This window comes from Homarus americanus, unplaced genomic scaffold (assembly GCF_018991925.1).
Source record: "Homarus americanus isolate GMGI-L3 unplaced genomic scaffold, GMGI_Hamer_2.0 scaffold14072, whole genome shotgun sequence".
Lineage (NCBI taxonomy): Eukaryota > Metazoa > Arthropoda > Malacostraca > Decapoda > Nephropidae > Homarus > Homarus americanus.
Window position 1 is genome coordinate 2789859 of NW_024754528.1, and position 17189 is coordinate 2807047.

At 41.6% G+C, this 17189-nt stretch overlaps 1 protein-coding gene across 19 annotated transcripts in view; it reads right to left on the reverse strand.

The window, feature by feature from the left end:
• Positions 1–6301: 6301 nt before the first annotated feature.
• LOC121855821 (paired box protein Pax-5-like) overlaps positions 6302–17189 on the reverse strand; it is a 171580-nt gene continuing 160692 nt past the window's right edge. For 10 of the 19 annotated variants that reach the window (XM_042350952.1, XM_042350951.1, XM_042350954.1 and 7 more), the window contains 6 exons: positions 14571–14674; positions 14162–14307; positions 13810–13917; positions 10765–11151; positions 9815–9919; positions 6302–8734 (listed from right to left, as the gene is read on the reverse strand). In XM_042350952.1, coding sequence (XP_042206886.1) covers positions 8541–8734; positions 9815–9919; positions 10765–11151; positions 13810–13917; positions 14162–14307; positions 14571–14674 — 1044 coding nt within the window. In that variant the 3' untranslated portion in view covers positions 6302–8540. Of the gene's footprint in view, positions 8735–9804; positions 9920–10764; positions 11152–13809; positions 13918–14161; positions 14308–14570; positions 14675–17189 lie in introns of all 19 variants that reach the window. The other 9 variants (XM_042350950.1, XM_042350959.1, XM_042350958.1 and 6 more) reach the window with 9 other exon arrangements.

The following is a 17189-nucleotide window of genomic DNA, read 5'->3' on the forward strand; positions in this document are numbered from 1 at the left end:
AACATAGCAAACGCAATGCACAACAGGGATCACTGTAACGTAGTATTAAGGGACGTAGCAAAAGCATTCGACAAGGTCCGGTACCTAGGGCTCAAATACAAAATTACCACCCAAGAACTTCCCAACAACTTTACTTCCTTTCTTTGTAACTTCCTCGACAACAGAGGCCAAAATTATCATTGGTAACCACATAGGCCCAAGCATCAAATTATACAGCGGAGTACCATAGGGAATTAACCTCTCGCCCACACTCTACACAATATACACGGCGGACATGCCACCTCCTATACACGGAGAATACGTAGCTTATGCTGATGACGTCACCCAAATCATCCGACATCTAGGCAAGGGCAAACAGATGATGGCACGAAATACAGCCCACTCCATCGAGCAAATCAACTAATATGAAAAAAAGTGGAAAATACAAACCAATACACAGAAACTAAAGATAATACACATTGCCAAAATAAACCCTACACCAACCACAGTCAACAACGTACCTATACAATACTCCAACGAAGGCAAAATTCTGGGACTCACAATAACAGGCATAGCAAAACACACAACACAACGCAAACAGCTTGCCCAATCACAACTCACGAAACTACGAAGATTTAGCAAAATGGACACCAAAATTCAACTACATCTATTCAAAGCACTTGTCCGCCCCCACCTAGAGTATCCACCAATACCACTCAGCACGATAGGCAAAAAGCAGCCAACTTAAACCTCAATCAGTACAAAACAAAGGTATCCGTAGAGCATCAAAGCAACTCCCGCCATACACCACCAAAATACAAGAACTTCACGAATTATACAATATCGAACCACTGAACACACGTACACACAGCCAAGCGCAGATAATATGGATCAAACTTGAAGAATTGGAGGATCCATTATTCTCCCAGCTAAAAGAAGAAGGAAATACTAAAACACTCAGCTGGTGGCCCAAGAGCCTCCATGCTAACATAGAACAAAACCCACTTTACACATATATGTGAACAAATAATACCACCATCTATCAAACATAAATTAACACCCATTACAATAATGAATACCTAGCTAGCTTAGCTCCCCCCCCCCCCTCCACCTGCCTCCCTTGAGCGGTGGCGGGCGTACAGTATGCTGCGTGCGGTCACCACCCCAACATATCAACTCGTCTCAGCTAGGTGGACAGCCCACCTGCTATCTCCCCCTCCTACTTTTCTTCCCGTTTCTATACTTTACTTCTCTCTCTCCTCTCCCAGTGCAAAGTCATTTGCCACTTTACTTCATTATCATCATCACTCAGTTACTCACCTTGATGTTGGGTGGATTCCCTTAATCTCAAAATCCGAACTTCAATGGCATCACCAGTCACAATCCTTGACGTCAGTATCTTCACAATTTCACCATCACTCTTTCCCTAGTCTGGATTCAGTGTCGTATGTTGCTCTATATAAGTCGCCGTCGTTCCTCGCAGTTGTAACCGTAACATTACAGCCCTGTACTTCGGTCTCTTCCATGCGCCTACCCCGCGTATGATGTTGGCGTTCTTAACGAGGTTGTAGTGCGTGGTAAAGGCTCGGAACATGCCAGCTGAGGTGTCATCGCCGAAAGTTCGAAAGTTAATGTGAGAGGAATTTCCTACACTCGAGAGTTCGTGGCAGCGTCTGCCATCCTTTCTTGCTTGCCACTGCCACCAGTCAAGGTCAAGCAAACGGGTTCTAGTTGGCTTTAATGTAAAGGTTACAAGTGATCCTCTCTCGATGCCGGTCAGAGACGTAGTGGCTGGCAACTGGCGCCACCCCAACTCTGTGGATACTGCGGGCAACAGTCTGAACAACCAAGGAGGCAGTCTAGCAATTGACGGAAACAAAGAATATAAAAGTGAACATAACGTTTCAGAATGTAATTATGAAATACAATATAATACGAACATAATAGTACAATACAAAATACTCTCACGCTACACATGCACAAGGACGTCCATTGGTACACCTGCCACACACCATCTTTGTTGACATTAGAGACAACCTTAACAATGTCCCTCTGTACATGTGCACCCAAAAGGCCACTGCTATATATGCAGTCAAAATTACTCTGGTACACAAGCACCCAAAAGAACTCTGGTACACATGCTCCATTGTTCATAATAAAGGCTATATTTTTTGTTAAGTTATATTTCAAATTAATCTTGTCATTTGTTTATATTTATATCGGGGTTAACTTAACAAGGGCAAGTAAATACCGGGGAAAGTGTTTAATTCTGTGTGCCTTGAGAGACCTTTAACTTATTACTGATAAGACATAACAGAATTAAACATTAGGGGCAAAGGAACTCTTTGAGGCGACAGTACACACCACATTGCGGTATTAAGTAGCGCGTAGTTTACTCTGGTGCCGCGTTCCGCTGATTAAGGAGACTGAGGACTGAGGAGTATTCAAGCGAGGTCAGGCAGAAAGTGATATTGCCAATTACAGCACCGTGTTCTGCAGTGCGTAGGGACATTGCATTACATAGGAATTTGCAACATAATGCCGTTGATCATTACCGAATGTAGTGCAAAACAACTGTGTTATGAATTTAAATAGATATAGTATAGTGCACATGGTCAGGTATGGAAACAGCTATCATTTCATGCATGAGTAACCTATGCATCCTCACACCAAATGGCACGTCGTCATAAATGAAGTGATAATATTGTATTGTTATCCCCACATCCACACACCTCTATGTTTTGCTGCTATTCTCTCTTATCTATCAATATTTATGAGTCAATTTTAAAATGAGAATGAGAGAAATTTTGCCTAGTTTACTAAATGAATATTTACCATGCCGAAAATTATGCGTTTCAATATGCAATCGTTTGAACATGTAATTACCAATTGACAACATAACCTTTATTGTCTAAACATTACGCTGGCTAAATAAGCTTGCCAAAGTAAATGTTCAATGCTGATTTTTAACTAACTTTTGGCGAGTTTTTCAGGTTGTAATTTGACCGCTATTTTATTTAACTAAAGTTGACTAATTTGTCATTTTAAGTCTTTGTAAATATACTCCCGAAATATTACGAATAACTACGAGAGTGATAATAATTGCAAAACTAGGGATCTGATGGTAGTTTTATTACAGACAATGAAAACTTTATGTCGGTGGAGAGGTTACCAAAGAACCAATTCTTTGCTTATGTCTGGTACAGGACCTTGAAGCCTGAATTTTGAGGTAAAGTCGAAGTACTAAGTAACACTACTTATTTGTACTCTTGCTTGTCCGTGATATCTTACCTACGAAGCTCTCATGTATTTGGGTACAACAGTGACCAAGAGCTTCGGCAGGCTTTTTTTTCATTTTTTTTTTTGGAATCCATATATTATACACATGTGGTATACAGCATGACAAGGTGGCGACCTACATGAACGTACTACTCGTTGTTAACTTATTCTTGACCACTACAGTATGTGGTCCATCAAGCATTAATGGAAACTAGTAAGTACGGACTGGGAAATTACTTGTAATTTTTGGCGTCCATAATCATTTAAAAATTAATCGTTTTTTATCTATAAAAGGTTTCAACACATTTACATAGAGTATCACTATTGCTGCTATTACTGGCACCCTATGAAGCACTCTTATATGCCCCGTAGAATCGAGACACATGAACCTCAAAGAACATTTATTCGTAGGGGAATTTCAGCCTTTTATCGTTTATGGTTTAGTGTTTTACTTTACAGCTACAAACGTAGAATAATATATTTAACTTGATCAAGGTAAAGCTAAAATTTTGAAGAATTTGAAGAGATGAAGAAAAAAAATTCTTAAAAAAAAATCCATCACCAGAATCATACATATGCAGAAGCTAAAGTTCATTTTTATTTCGTGTCAGCAAAGTCATGAAAAAAAGAGGAGAAAAATATATACAGGGCAGAAATTTGGCCGCTCCAGAAAAATTGAGACTAGTTATGTAACAAACTTGATCAACACTGAATCTCTCCCGTAACTATTTTTTTTTAAACAGTATACTCTGCCATGAATATAAATAATAAAATGACCGATTAAACAGAAACAACATCCACTCCTTATATGATACACATACATACAGTACACACAAGTGTCGGGCACGTATAGTATACAAAAATCACTGTTACAAACAGACATACTGTGCATAATATATACACGTACAGCTGGGGAAAGTTCCGAGTACTACATTCTCCCACAAATGTGAACCCCGTCGGTGTGAGACCAGTGAATCGCACCCGGTACAGTCCATCATCTGGTAACAGTGGGTGGGGGTTGGGTGAGAGGAGGTGGTAGGGGTGTGGGGTGTGCAGCATACATTACTATTTTCATATATTCTGGGCCACATTAGACAACATTTAACCCGTTACGAAGGTTGACTCTATACAAAAAGTTATTTATTTTCGAACCCATGACCTTAGCTCATATTAGGTCCCTTCCGCCTTCATCTATCCTTATTATACGGAAACAATACTTGTCAGCTTTGTTTTATCTATATATGCTGACCTAAAGGTAGCACACGTAAATTGATAAACAACTGAATCATCAAAAATGCCAAGGGGTGGGGGGTGAGAACACCGGGGTGCTATCCTTCTCTGTGGAGTCTCTTACCTCACTTTAAAACAAATAATTGGCAACTCACTTATTATATGGAATATGTTTACTCGATAACGTCTCATGAGGAACGTTTTGGGAGTGAGAGAGACGTTTGTTTTGGTAAGGGAAGCTGACGGGTATCCTGGAGGTGAAACCGAGTACATGTATAATCTTCCCTCAGCGTCTTCTCAGCAATTGCCTACAGTTCTACTCATATTTTATAATAATAAATATCTCGTGTGGAAACATTTGTGTATATGAGAAACGCTTGTTGGTGAGAGAGTGTATATCCTGCAGCTGAGACTGTTGGCCTCCCTCGCCTTGCCTCCCTCAGCTCCTTCTCGCCAGCGCTGGACGGATGACACACACACTTCCCCCACGCTTTCCCTCGACCGCTGCTCCCGATTTTTCCCTCCGTAACCATTATTTACCCCTCAGTTGTGCCCCATTCCCGTTGTCAGTGCCTGTGAGGGACTGCTGTACCTTCCCTTACCAAGATGTGTGTGAGACCTTCATGAACAACAGCTTCGACGTATGATGTATTAGAGGAGCTGTGAATCCTCAACCAAGAGGAATTTGGCAATGATTCTGCCGTTCACATCGATCTTACGGAGGCGAGTGAGGGGAGTTCAGGCGAGTTCCACCCTTCCGAGCTGCAGGTTACGGACCAACCTGCTGGGGGGATTATAATGCCATAGAAAGTCACAGATATCAACTAGGAGGCTGCTTAAAATTCATACGCTTTACCAAGAAACTTTTCCTGACTGTTATTTGTGATTTTCTTTAATATTGAGGCTTTCAGGGGTATTGTTTATAGGTGGTGGTGATAGCAGAAAGAAATTATCTTGTGGTGAAATTACGTTGAGTCGTGGTTTACCTCCCCAATATGATGTGCGCCGTGACGACGTCTGGTAATAATTTTGTTGCTGGCTGTGAGTTACGTCACTATCAAATGATATTCTTGTAGCAACAACCTTTTAGTCGTAAATATTTATTGAGGTGGTGTGATGAACCGAGTCATGGGTGTATAAATATAGTGAAATTATTTAAATTGCATTCACATTACGAGGGACTAATATTTTATTTTTTAATTTTATTTATTTTTTTAGTTTTTCAACACTGCTCTCCGCCCAACAGCAGAAAAATCTCAGAAGTCCACCATGTTCTTGGGCATAAATCGTTCGAAAACCTACAGTGTTTCCAAGAGTGCCGTCTTAAAGACACAAGCCGGAAGGGGCTGCCGTGATTGGTCGACAGCTGTTACCAGTCAGCCAATCAGGAAGCAGCCTGCCCGATACCGTGGACAATGATGGTAATAACGGAAGGGGTGCCAGTGTTGCTTTGTTTTACTTAATTTTTGGCACTCGTGCCGCCAGGACTTGTGTTTGTCTGCGCCACATATTATGTGTTGGCCAACTGAGCGCGACGTTTACATATATTTAATTAAGACGATTATCTCTTACTTGTACAAACTTACGTCTTCACCTTTTCTTCTCTTCATTTTGGCATCACACCATATCTGTAATGCTACGAATAACATACAGGAAAAAAACCATAACACGTTATTGCCTGTTATTGTTATGAAAAAAATGTGTGTGTGTGTGTGTGTGTTTTGTTATCACAGTTTTATCTAATTTATTGAAAGTTCTTTTATTTCCTCACAGATCTCTTGCACGTGAGTTGGCGGACAATAAGACCACATAATTTATTATAAACAGCAGTTGTTTATTTCTATAACTACCTATTGTTGCTGCATACATCAATATGTAGGTTCAACGTGTCTGACTAAAATAGCATCAGCTGAAATACAAACAGTCTGCTTTACATTAAAGTCCTGGAAGACACTCTCAGTTTTTTGCCATGGTACTTGTATGTAGTTACAAGCGATACACAAAATGGCAACCAATATACACAACATACTGATGCATATTACTCATACTGTTTGATGGGTTGTAAAAAAAAATCATGTCACTGAAAAAAAAAGATATGAAAAAAAAAGATACATGTTTAAAGCAACAAAAAAAAGTTAAGTGAGTAACAGTGACTTTACATGTTGATGTGCACAAACCAAAAAATATATAATAATAATAATTTACCTATACAAGAACAATGCAGTGGAGGCGCAAGAGAGGACTACAGATAAACTTCCAAAAAAAGCTTTATACCACACCCAATAGCCTGCGCTCCGAAACAATGATATGAGGCCCCGAACACTGAACCAAATTCACACTTTGAGTGCCGTTCGGAGAATGTTGAGAAATGGTTTCTTGGAATATGATTTTTTTGCCTTGAGAATTAAGTAGAGTAAGATCAATACAGATTCGGATGTAGTAAGAGTATTTAAGTTTTATTATGAGGGATTCACAAATAATACTTAAGGGAGATAAAATGGGGGGATTAATTTTTCTTAATAAATGAGACTAGTTCATGTAGCCACGTGGAAATGCAAACTGTTACCTGATGCTAAGGTACACATCCATACATAAGACTTTGACAGTACATTTTTTTATTTGCGTGTAAAACTAAGAATCCTGACGAGCAGGTCCGGACTGACCCGTAGGTGTTGTGACTGTTAAAAAGAAATCTGTACTGAATCTACGAAATAAAGAATAACCGGTATTTGGCTAATAATACCGATCACCATTAGCCTTATATTAACACTTCCTGTAATACTTTGTGACTCTGGAACATGGGGGCTGCTAGATATTGCGAGCAGTAACACTACGGGCTAATACTGTACACTGTAACTGAGTGACAATGGGCAAAATAAATTAAAAAAAAATAACCAGCGTAAAAAAATCCTTATTCGCTACTCTCTCCTTAACACTACGACCTACCTAGTTCATTAATTCAGCAGACATATAAATAGGTCTTTTTTAATACATAGTTCAACTTGTCATCTTTTTTTAAAAACTTGTCTATACAAAACCGTCTCCTACAATAAGGAAACATATAGCAACCTCTGCATGAGAGGTCCACCTGACTAAACATCGCCTTGTACAAACAGGCTAAGGAGGCAGAAGCCAGAAGACGCCTCTTTGGTAAACAGCCTTCAGAGGTAATGGGGCGGACCTCCAACCTACCAACAGTACTACAGTCTTAAAAATGGATAAATCCCTTCTGTATTCTGTTGTCGCTCTTAGCCTCTTCTGACAGTGTGAGAGGTATATGTGCATATATATATTTAAATATATATAATATATATATATATATAAATGTAAGAGGTAATTGAATCACCGTTTCACAGGCGCCTTTGTTGAAAAAATAAAACTTAATGTTACAGGGATTTAGAAAGTTTTTGATCGATGCCAAAAACACGAGTCAGTAGATCTAGGTCCTGGACAGCGATAAACCCCAATGAAAACCAAGAGCCGATAGGGGAAGTAATTGGCGCTGGGGAGATGCCAGAGTCATCCTACGACAGGAGGACGGCTTCCCGCGCCTAGAGTGGAAAGAGGTGTGTGTGTGTGAGTCAGGGTCTCCACGCCCCTCGCTTGTCTTCTTCAGGCACACTAGGAAGGCCTTGAGGTGCTATGTACAAAATGAAATGCCTGGGGTTCATGAGGTTCTTTCCTTGGTGTGTGCCTGAGGAAACAAGGGTCCGGCGGTGCCCTGACTCAAGCAAGCTCGTGACTTGAGAGTGGTGGTTCTTTGGTATCCTAGCTAGAGATCGGTCCGTGCTGCTTAAACACGCACTCAGCTAAACTAGTCGTCTCCCCACGCGGCGGTGATAGAGACTTATTCAAGGTTTGTCTTCGGGTTCTTGCTCTCCTCTTCTCTTTCCTCCTTAAGAGCTCCCATTCCTTTTTCCTCCTCGTTCGCACGAAGTGGTACTGGACAGTCATTGCACAGGAGGTGTAGTAACGAAGGCCCGTTGTATTACAGCTGTCTTGATAAACCGGACATCTGCATATCAACTGACACTCGCGAGGTGGAGACAGCGTTACGTGCAGCGGTCTTGTCTGAGGCACGCGGAGGAACCAAGCGTCGACTGCAACATCCGCAGCCGAGCCGCAGTATTATTGTTACTACTGTTATTGTTACTATTAGCAGTATTGTTGTTGTTGCTGCTACTGCTGTTACCTCCACCGCCGCTGTTGTTACCTACGTTACTGGAGCTACTGTAGTTCCCCATATCTGTGAAGAGACACATCCAAACATGAGAACAGAGTTAGGTAAAACAGTCCTATTACGATAATATTGTGGAACATAAATATACACAAATAAAAACCAAGTCACATCAAAGAGACACTAATGTGAAGTGCAAAAAACTAAGTCTTGGTGATCATGCACAACATGCTCAGAGAACCAGAGACAGACACAGTGTTCTATAGAAAGTATAAAAAATAGAAAAGCGTTGCAGTAATAAAACAAAGACTCGATTGATAAACAAAACAAACAAATTTAAAGTAATACTTTACTGATTAACGCAGATAACCATTTCTTACACCGAGTAAATCCGTAAATCAGATAATGTAAAGCAAAGGATTACTTGGAACTTGTTTTGACACGTTGTTACTAATGAGGGTAGTCCACACTCCACGCCGCCATCATCATCATCATCATCACTGCCTCGCCGTCAGAAGACAAACTCTTTATCAAGCTCAGATGTGATGCTTATTACTCCCTGTTTTTCCAGAGCACCACAACGATGGCTATCACTTAACATGAAAAGGCGCTTGAAGGAAGGAACACAGTAATGCCAGAGAGACCAAGCGGAGGAACTAAAATTACTTCAGCGAGACAATCGTTAAGCTAATTTAGGATGACGAGCCTTAGAAGGGGAGAAAGCTGGAATATTTAATTGTTTTTCTGCAAGTTTTATGGCATGGGTACTTGTTCAAGACGTTAAAATAATATTACTCTAGTAATGATTTTGTGATTCATTCCCATGACCGTGTTGCCACAATTCTGTTGATAAAACAATATTTTGTTTTGAAAACAAATGAGAGAATGTTATATTATACGCAATGTAAATAAAACATTGTCTCGGTACTTTAACGATTTAATTACTATCAATATACACGGGAAAACGGTTGGTAATGCATATATCCCGTATACCATTTGCGATATCATACGCATTCTCTTTGACCTGGAAATAGTACACGACGGAACCAAAACAAAAACTGGGTCAACTAAATTCAACATATTCGGGGAGTAATAACGGCAACACAAGGAACCAAAGAATAAGGTACATCAATACTCACAGTTACTTACTAAGGAGCCCTCCAGTGCCGTAGCCATAGGCCGGGTACGTCGACGAGTACTGGGTGTACGGGGACGTGTACGTGTAGTCTGTCATCGACCCTATACTGGCTGTTCCTGGGGAGAATCACATCGTTATTTTACACAGGAGTCATCACTTGCCACTGGAGGAACAGGAAGGTGGGGGAGTCAGGGGATTATTGTTTATATAAATGGGGTTTTAGGATTTTATATAAGAGTAATGAGATGAAAATACGGAAAAAAGATGAGTAAGAGGTAAGGATGGAAGTAACACTGTAGATGTGATTTCCTAAGATATGGTGACTAAGAGAAGAAAAGCTGGTTTGATGGGAGAAGTAATGTTACAAGGTGACTGGAAAAAGAATCATCAGATTGTAGATTAAATTTGTAGGGTTTGTAAAATAATGTGGGGATAAGTACACAATCAGGGGACGACTTGTCTGAGAACAACCTGAAAAAAATGTCAAGATGAATTAAATATAATGTAAGGAGTAGGATTCCAAGGTGATTCAGTGATTCTATTGACTGTGGTTACAAGATGAAAAATATAAACATTTTAAATTGTACTGAATGAACTTTTCCTCATAAGTAACGTCATGGGGTTGATAATTAACATCAGTTATTCAAGTTTGTTTATAAGTTTACCCTGTTGATGAAAAAATAAATGTTTCTCCACATGAGGATGAAGGACAAGATGTATCTGAATGAAAGGATGAGCGACCAATGCCTTCGTCTGCCCTGGGGCGAGAGGTGTCTGTTAGGCACATTACGTGATGATCACATTGGTGGTGGTTACCCAGGTGGTGCAGGTGTCACCGCTAGGTAATGGACTGCTGACCCTTTGGTGACGTGTAGCGTGCCAGTGGTGCATATGCCAAGACACGGGCGGGGCACAGGTGAACACATGCAAGAGGGCGTGCAGGTGCAGGAGGACAACTTACCTGAGTAGTGTGTGATGGGCGGGAGGGTAGTGTAGGTCGGATCAGGAGGAGTTGCCGCTACATGGGCATGCATGGGTACATGGGCATGCGTTGAGGAATGCACGTGGGTAGGTGCATGCGCATGAGTGGATACATGGGCATGGTGAGTGGCAGCATGGGCGTGTGAGGCGGGCTGGAGGACTGTGAGGGCGGTGGTACAGGGGGTGTCAGCCTTGAGAGGTGACGAGCAGGGCGCCACCACCAGGTTGTCCAAGGGCGTAACACACTCGCTGCTGCAGTTGGCCGGCGACACTGTTGTTTGCTCTGGGTAGTGGGCGGCCAGGGTGTTGGTATAGCCGGCGTTGGAAGTGGGCTGGGGGGTGCTGAGGGGCGTGTAGACGGTACCTCCTGACGTGCAGACAACAACTTGCCATCACACACACACTCCACTACAGCCATAATCACGCGCTAGCTACTGTACTCTCTCACTACACTCGGCCAAATTAAGAATCCTCACGAGGCACTCTTACATTATTAAGATTCCTTAATATCTGACCTTACAGGATATAGAAAGCTTAAGGATAAGACATAAGATGCTTCTGAGAGTATTCAAGACATTTGGCAATCGAGCTGTCATCTTTTCTGTTGAGGGAACACGACAAGACCTTGGTTACAGGAAAAGCGTATTGTCAGGTCCCCTCCAACAGAGAGGATGGTGGCTGTACTACGGTAAATCTCGCTTAACTACAGAATGTGCCCTTGACTACTGATCTAAATAATGAGGCAGTGGTTACCGACATGTAAACACGACAAGAAGACAGACGCTCACAAAACAATGACTCGAGGAAGGTATAGGAGTCATGTTCGTGAGGCGTCATGTCATCTCAGAGTTACACGACGTGACCACCTGCCAGGTAGCTTAAGTAATCAGGAGAGGTAAAAAATATGCACTGTACTAGGCGGGCAGCATTCTTTCAGTACATTCTACAGGTGCAAAGTGCAAGTGCTAAGTCAGTGCACAGATGCTGATGTGCATTGTCCAAAATTAATACAGTATAACGAGTAAGGCAACTGAACTCATTCTTCTAACTTAAAGCTTAATTAAAACGTCAAATAGTTACTTAAAAAACAAACATAGTATTGTTGTGTTAGTAGTACCATGCTTGATCATGCTGGCTGATTCATATCATGCTTAATATCCTTATATCATGTTACATGCACTTGTTGAAGGACTCGAGAGATATCTCATGCAGGAGGAGGGGGAGGGGAGGGGGAGTGGGGGGGACCACACCAAGGTTATGCCAGAATGGCTGCCAGTTTAAGTCAGTCAGGGTCGACAGTCACCAGACACCTCTCGTCAGTAGAAATTGGGCAATAGTGTGACTGACAGGTGAGAAAAAGCTGGTCTGAATTGAATGCCTACTCATGAGGGTTAGAGTGGGTGGTTAGTGTGAGTTAAGTGTGCGGTAGATTATTAAATGTGGATGATTCTGAAGGTTGGATGATTGATGTGGATGAACAAGAGATTCTCAGGAACAAGAACTGCCGATAAATGTTAGCGGGAAGGACATGACTGAAATAATTACAGGATGAGGAGTGAGGATGACGGGACATGATGTGTATGGGATTGTTATATCAACTATAACTGCAGCAGTCATTACACTGAGCGTGACGCGGTTCACTGGCTAACTAAACTGATGAATCCGGTTCTCATATTACATTCACATTATTGGAGTTGCTGGGCGAGGCTCTCATTGTTACTTGTGCTTTAAGCCTGATATTCTGTATGAACATTCCTCAGCGTGTTCAAAGTCCTCCTTCACTGTTTGATTCTTCTGAGCTGGTGCCAGGCCTTGTTCAATAAATCAAAGCGTTCATAGAATTCCGCTTTTCTCGGCAGCGAAACGGTGATAAAATTCCATGGCTGAATACCAGCTCGCGACTGTAAAATCCACCATTGTCCCGGGCATTGTTGGCGGACGCAAGATGAATTACAACCCTAGCCCAGGATATCTTACCCTCGTGGTTCATAAGACGAGTCTATCAACAAAGAATTTTACTGGATGACGAAAACGCACTTTGTTAAACTTTATAACCTTGCAATCTTGGCGATGACTGAGGAGTGGAATAGCCATTAAAGTTGTTGAGAAGTCCAACAAAAAACGATACAAAAAGAAAAGATCTTCACCAAAATGGCTGCCGACTAACTGACGTCTGAGTCGCAGAAAGAGCAGAGTGAGGGACGCGAGTAGGGGAGAGAGAGGAAGAAGGAATTATGGAAAATATGAATAGTGTCTTCCTGTTTCCTGCTATAATCGAATCCGAGTTCGGAATAGTGTGAGTTTGTAAGGGACATTATTCGTGGTCCAAGACCGGTAGGCTCTCACCAGCCAGTTCATCATCGAGGTTGACTCACATTCCTCACCCACCTTGTTGCTTCTCATGTACATTGTTCTCATCTCCTCTTGACCGAGATGATAAACTTAAACAATTTACCAATCACTTATTTTCAACAAAATCAGGCATAAACCTTTATAATTTCTTGAGAAAATCAAGAAATTGCTACAAGAACCTAAATCACAGCTAGATGGAGCGATGAGTCCCAAGCAAACTTGCTGACTTAACAATCCCGAAGACGAACTTGTGGCCGGTGATTCCCCTCAGTTTATGGCCAAAGTTGGCTCTAGTTCTCATTCTTAGACGTAATTCCGCTGGCACGGTGGCAAAGGCAGACGACTCCAGAAAGATGTGCCGCTGATGATTTAACTGTGTCACCAAGATTTACTTCGAAAATGTTTTAATCCCCGTGAGATGTATTGAACTACTTGATACACAGATCATTTATGGAGGGTGAAGAACAGGTGGGGGGATGGTTACGATTGTCGCTGACTTTACGCTTCTGTTTTGGTGATGAATGATGAAGATGTATTTTGTGGCGATGATTGTAACTTAGTAAGACATCCAATGGATTAGACCAAATTTCCCGTAACTAGTGTTAGCCATGATGGATGAGAGTGAGTGGATGAAGACACGAGGTACTGGTGATGATACGCATGGAAGCCTTACCTTGCTGGTACTGTGAGGCGGTGGTATCAAGGATTGAAGGTGCCGCTAGGACTGGCTTCACGTCTTGCATAGTGATGGGTGTGAGGGGCGTCAGTCCACCTGCGCTACCTGTAGGAGGCCAATCAGAAGTGCAGAGAGTTAGAGCTCTATCTCACTCTCTCCAGAAGAAGTCTTCTCTTGTGTCTGATCTCTCTCTTTTATTTTTCAAAAGATTTTCATCTAGCCAGGATTTTTTTCGAACTACGGACCATCATACCCATCACCATGAACATAAGACCAGGACGGCGAGCCCTTTCAGGGGGTAACTTACCGAAGGAGCTAAGGAGTAGGGCGCCTTTTAGAAGTTACTTACCAAGGGAGGTAGCGAGGGGAGGCGAGTAGACGTGGTTACTGTTTGACTGCGTCATTGACATAGTCTCATAAAGGGCTTCCGTAGAAATGGAAGCGGCTGACACTGACGGGTAGCTGGCCGGGTGATCCACGAAAGACTGTACGTTGCTGGGGATCAAGCAAGCAGGTGCAGGTTAATTATACATCTATACACAGGGATTCAACTCATACATCTATACACAGGGATTCAACTCATTATACTTCTATGCACAGATATTTAACTGATTATATTTCCTTCCGATATACAACAAGTGTATTGCAGGATGGTAAAATCAACGAATGAGGAATAAACTAGGAGGTTTAACTAAATAGGAAGGGAAATAAATAAAAGAGATTATCCAGAAGTGCCTTTAATGAGGAATTTGACATACCTGTAGGGGGAAGCGGCACCTCCGGGGACTCCTCCAAGGTCAGGTAGAAGTGTCTTGGCCGCCTCCTCACTCTTCAGCGTGGGCCACTGCTTCGGCCATATCATCTGTTGATAACAAGATTGTTCAGTGCGCTGCTAAAGGCAAGTTACAAGAATAAATTACCCACAAGTGCCAGAGAAAGAGGAGTATTGCAAAACCAATAGTTAAAATAAAGCTTGAGAATTTGAGAACATGTATCAAGAGAATCCAAATTTTCTCTGTAAGTCACACTAAAATAACTCCCAAGGTATACTCACGACTAATGCATTCTCAGTCTCATTACTCAGGCACATACTCAAGAATTCCAAGACGGTGCTTAAGATCAATAATTCACTCCTCAAACACAGTTATCCCCCTAATCCCCCAGTGTAAAAAATGATTATCGATACAAAAGAGTCGCCCCTGAGAGCCACTACAAACAATGGCTCAGGTCATGATGGCAGGGCAGGGCGGACCTTCCTCAGTGTTCTTTGATTATGTACAGACTGTTGTGTTTACGCGGGTCGCCATGTGTTATAGCGGTCTCGTGTGCATTCCCTGGCTGACATTAATATAGCACTTGCACCACCAATTCATTTTTTATTGTTTAGGTAACTCAGTACCTCAATATCCAATTTATATTCATACACACGTATTAGTGTGGCGCTTCAGCCGTGACGCGTGGTGTGGCAGTGGCTGATCTCTCTCTCTCTCTCTCTCTCTCTCTCTCTCTCTCTCTCTCTCTCTCTCTTAAATACAGTATTACCCTGAAAACTACAACCATTGCTCACACCCAACTTTATAATCACTCAGAAATTCAAGAATACTTTAATTCAAAATCACGTGTTCTGGTTCCTTTCGTTTAATGTGTAGACATCCACTCATTAGCCTACAGATACATTAAAATAGAACATCCATTATCGCATCGTTCCGTATATCCGAGTCTCCCGTGTACCCTCGTGTTTGCTCTACATTACGCGAAAAGTTCTTTGTTTCCACCACTAGACTGCTTTGTCTCGATATATTTTGATACTAATGTAACCCTGACGAACAGAAAACGTAGAGCTTTGGGTGAGATGTGAGAGAGTCGTGGGCGGGCACACTTTAGCAACACTGCCGTTGACTTGGGGTATCGAACCCTAAGCAAAGTGAATTGATCGAAGCATTTGGCAGCGCGGTGGTAATAATCACTGTAGATGTGAAAGCTTTTGGTGTGTTAAGTCGTTGATTATGATGAAGTGCGTGCATGGTGGGTAGTCTGTGTTTTCCGTAGCCTTCTTTATTATCGTTTAACGTCAGGAACTCATTATTTTACATTGATTCTGACGTGTGAACGATGGCCACGTATACAAGAGTGAACCAGGAAAATAAGTGGGTGTAGTTTACGGTGCGCTGACAGATTGTTGGATAACAACTCGTACATTTCTTGACGTTATTACGCTCGCGACAGAAACGACCTAGAAATTGATATTAGTGCGATATTTGCGATCGGTAGAATAAACATGAAACTCGGTAAGAGAGTGTTGATATCGAACATGTTCCGTCAATGGCGGGACCTCACGAATAAGAATTTGTATCCTCGTAAAAAGGAATGACAGTCGCGTCCCTCCAGTTTCTTCTGTTATGGACGTGGGAGCACCTAAGTATATGATCTTATACATGAAAGCAGATGTAGACCATTTTTACTAGACGTTGTGGGGCTTCATCGAGAAAGAGACACAGGTCTGAATCACCCCAGAAATTGAGGTAAGAGTAATATATAATATTTTGTAACCTATCGTGGAGCGTGTGCGAGTATAATAATAATAATAATAATAATAATAATAATAATAATAATAATAATAATAATAATAATAATAATAATAATAATAATAATAATAATAATAATAATAATAATAATAATAATAATAAAAATAACACTAATAATAATAATAATAATAATAATAATAATAATAATAATAATAATAATAATAATAAAAATTATAACACTAATAATAATAATAATAATAATAATAATAATAATAATAATAATAATAATAATAATAAATTAAAAGGTTTATTGAAAAACACAGTAGCCAAAGTATATATATTACTGTATATATGGTGACATTGGTGTGTGTGTGTGTGTGTGTGTTTAGTGGCTCTGCAGCAGGCGACAGCGAGGCCAGTGGTTGTTTGTAAATAAGAGACTAAGTAGGTTGACTGTCGAGGCACTACAGCACACAAGGACTCCCAGTGGTCAATAACAGCTGGCAACGGGGTAATGTCGAGGCCAGTGGTTCATTTAAGTCTGGCATGAGACAGAAGAAAATCCTGACGGTACCTCAACGAGCCTGGAGGGAGATGAGCGGTGGCATTGTACCATACAGGCGGGGGAGGGGGAGGGGGAGGTAAGGGAAGATGTGGGTAGTGGCTCTGGACCATGCAAGCGGTAGAGGAAGGGAGAGAAGGAGAGAGGAAGAGAAGGAGGGAGGAGTGGTGGCACTGGGCCATATACGATAGGCAGTAGAAGGGAGGGAGCACTGGACCATTTAGGTGGTAGAATGGATGGATGGCAGGGAGGGAGAGTTGGTAGCCCTGAACCATACAGGTGGAGAGAGA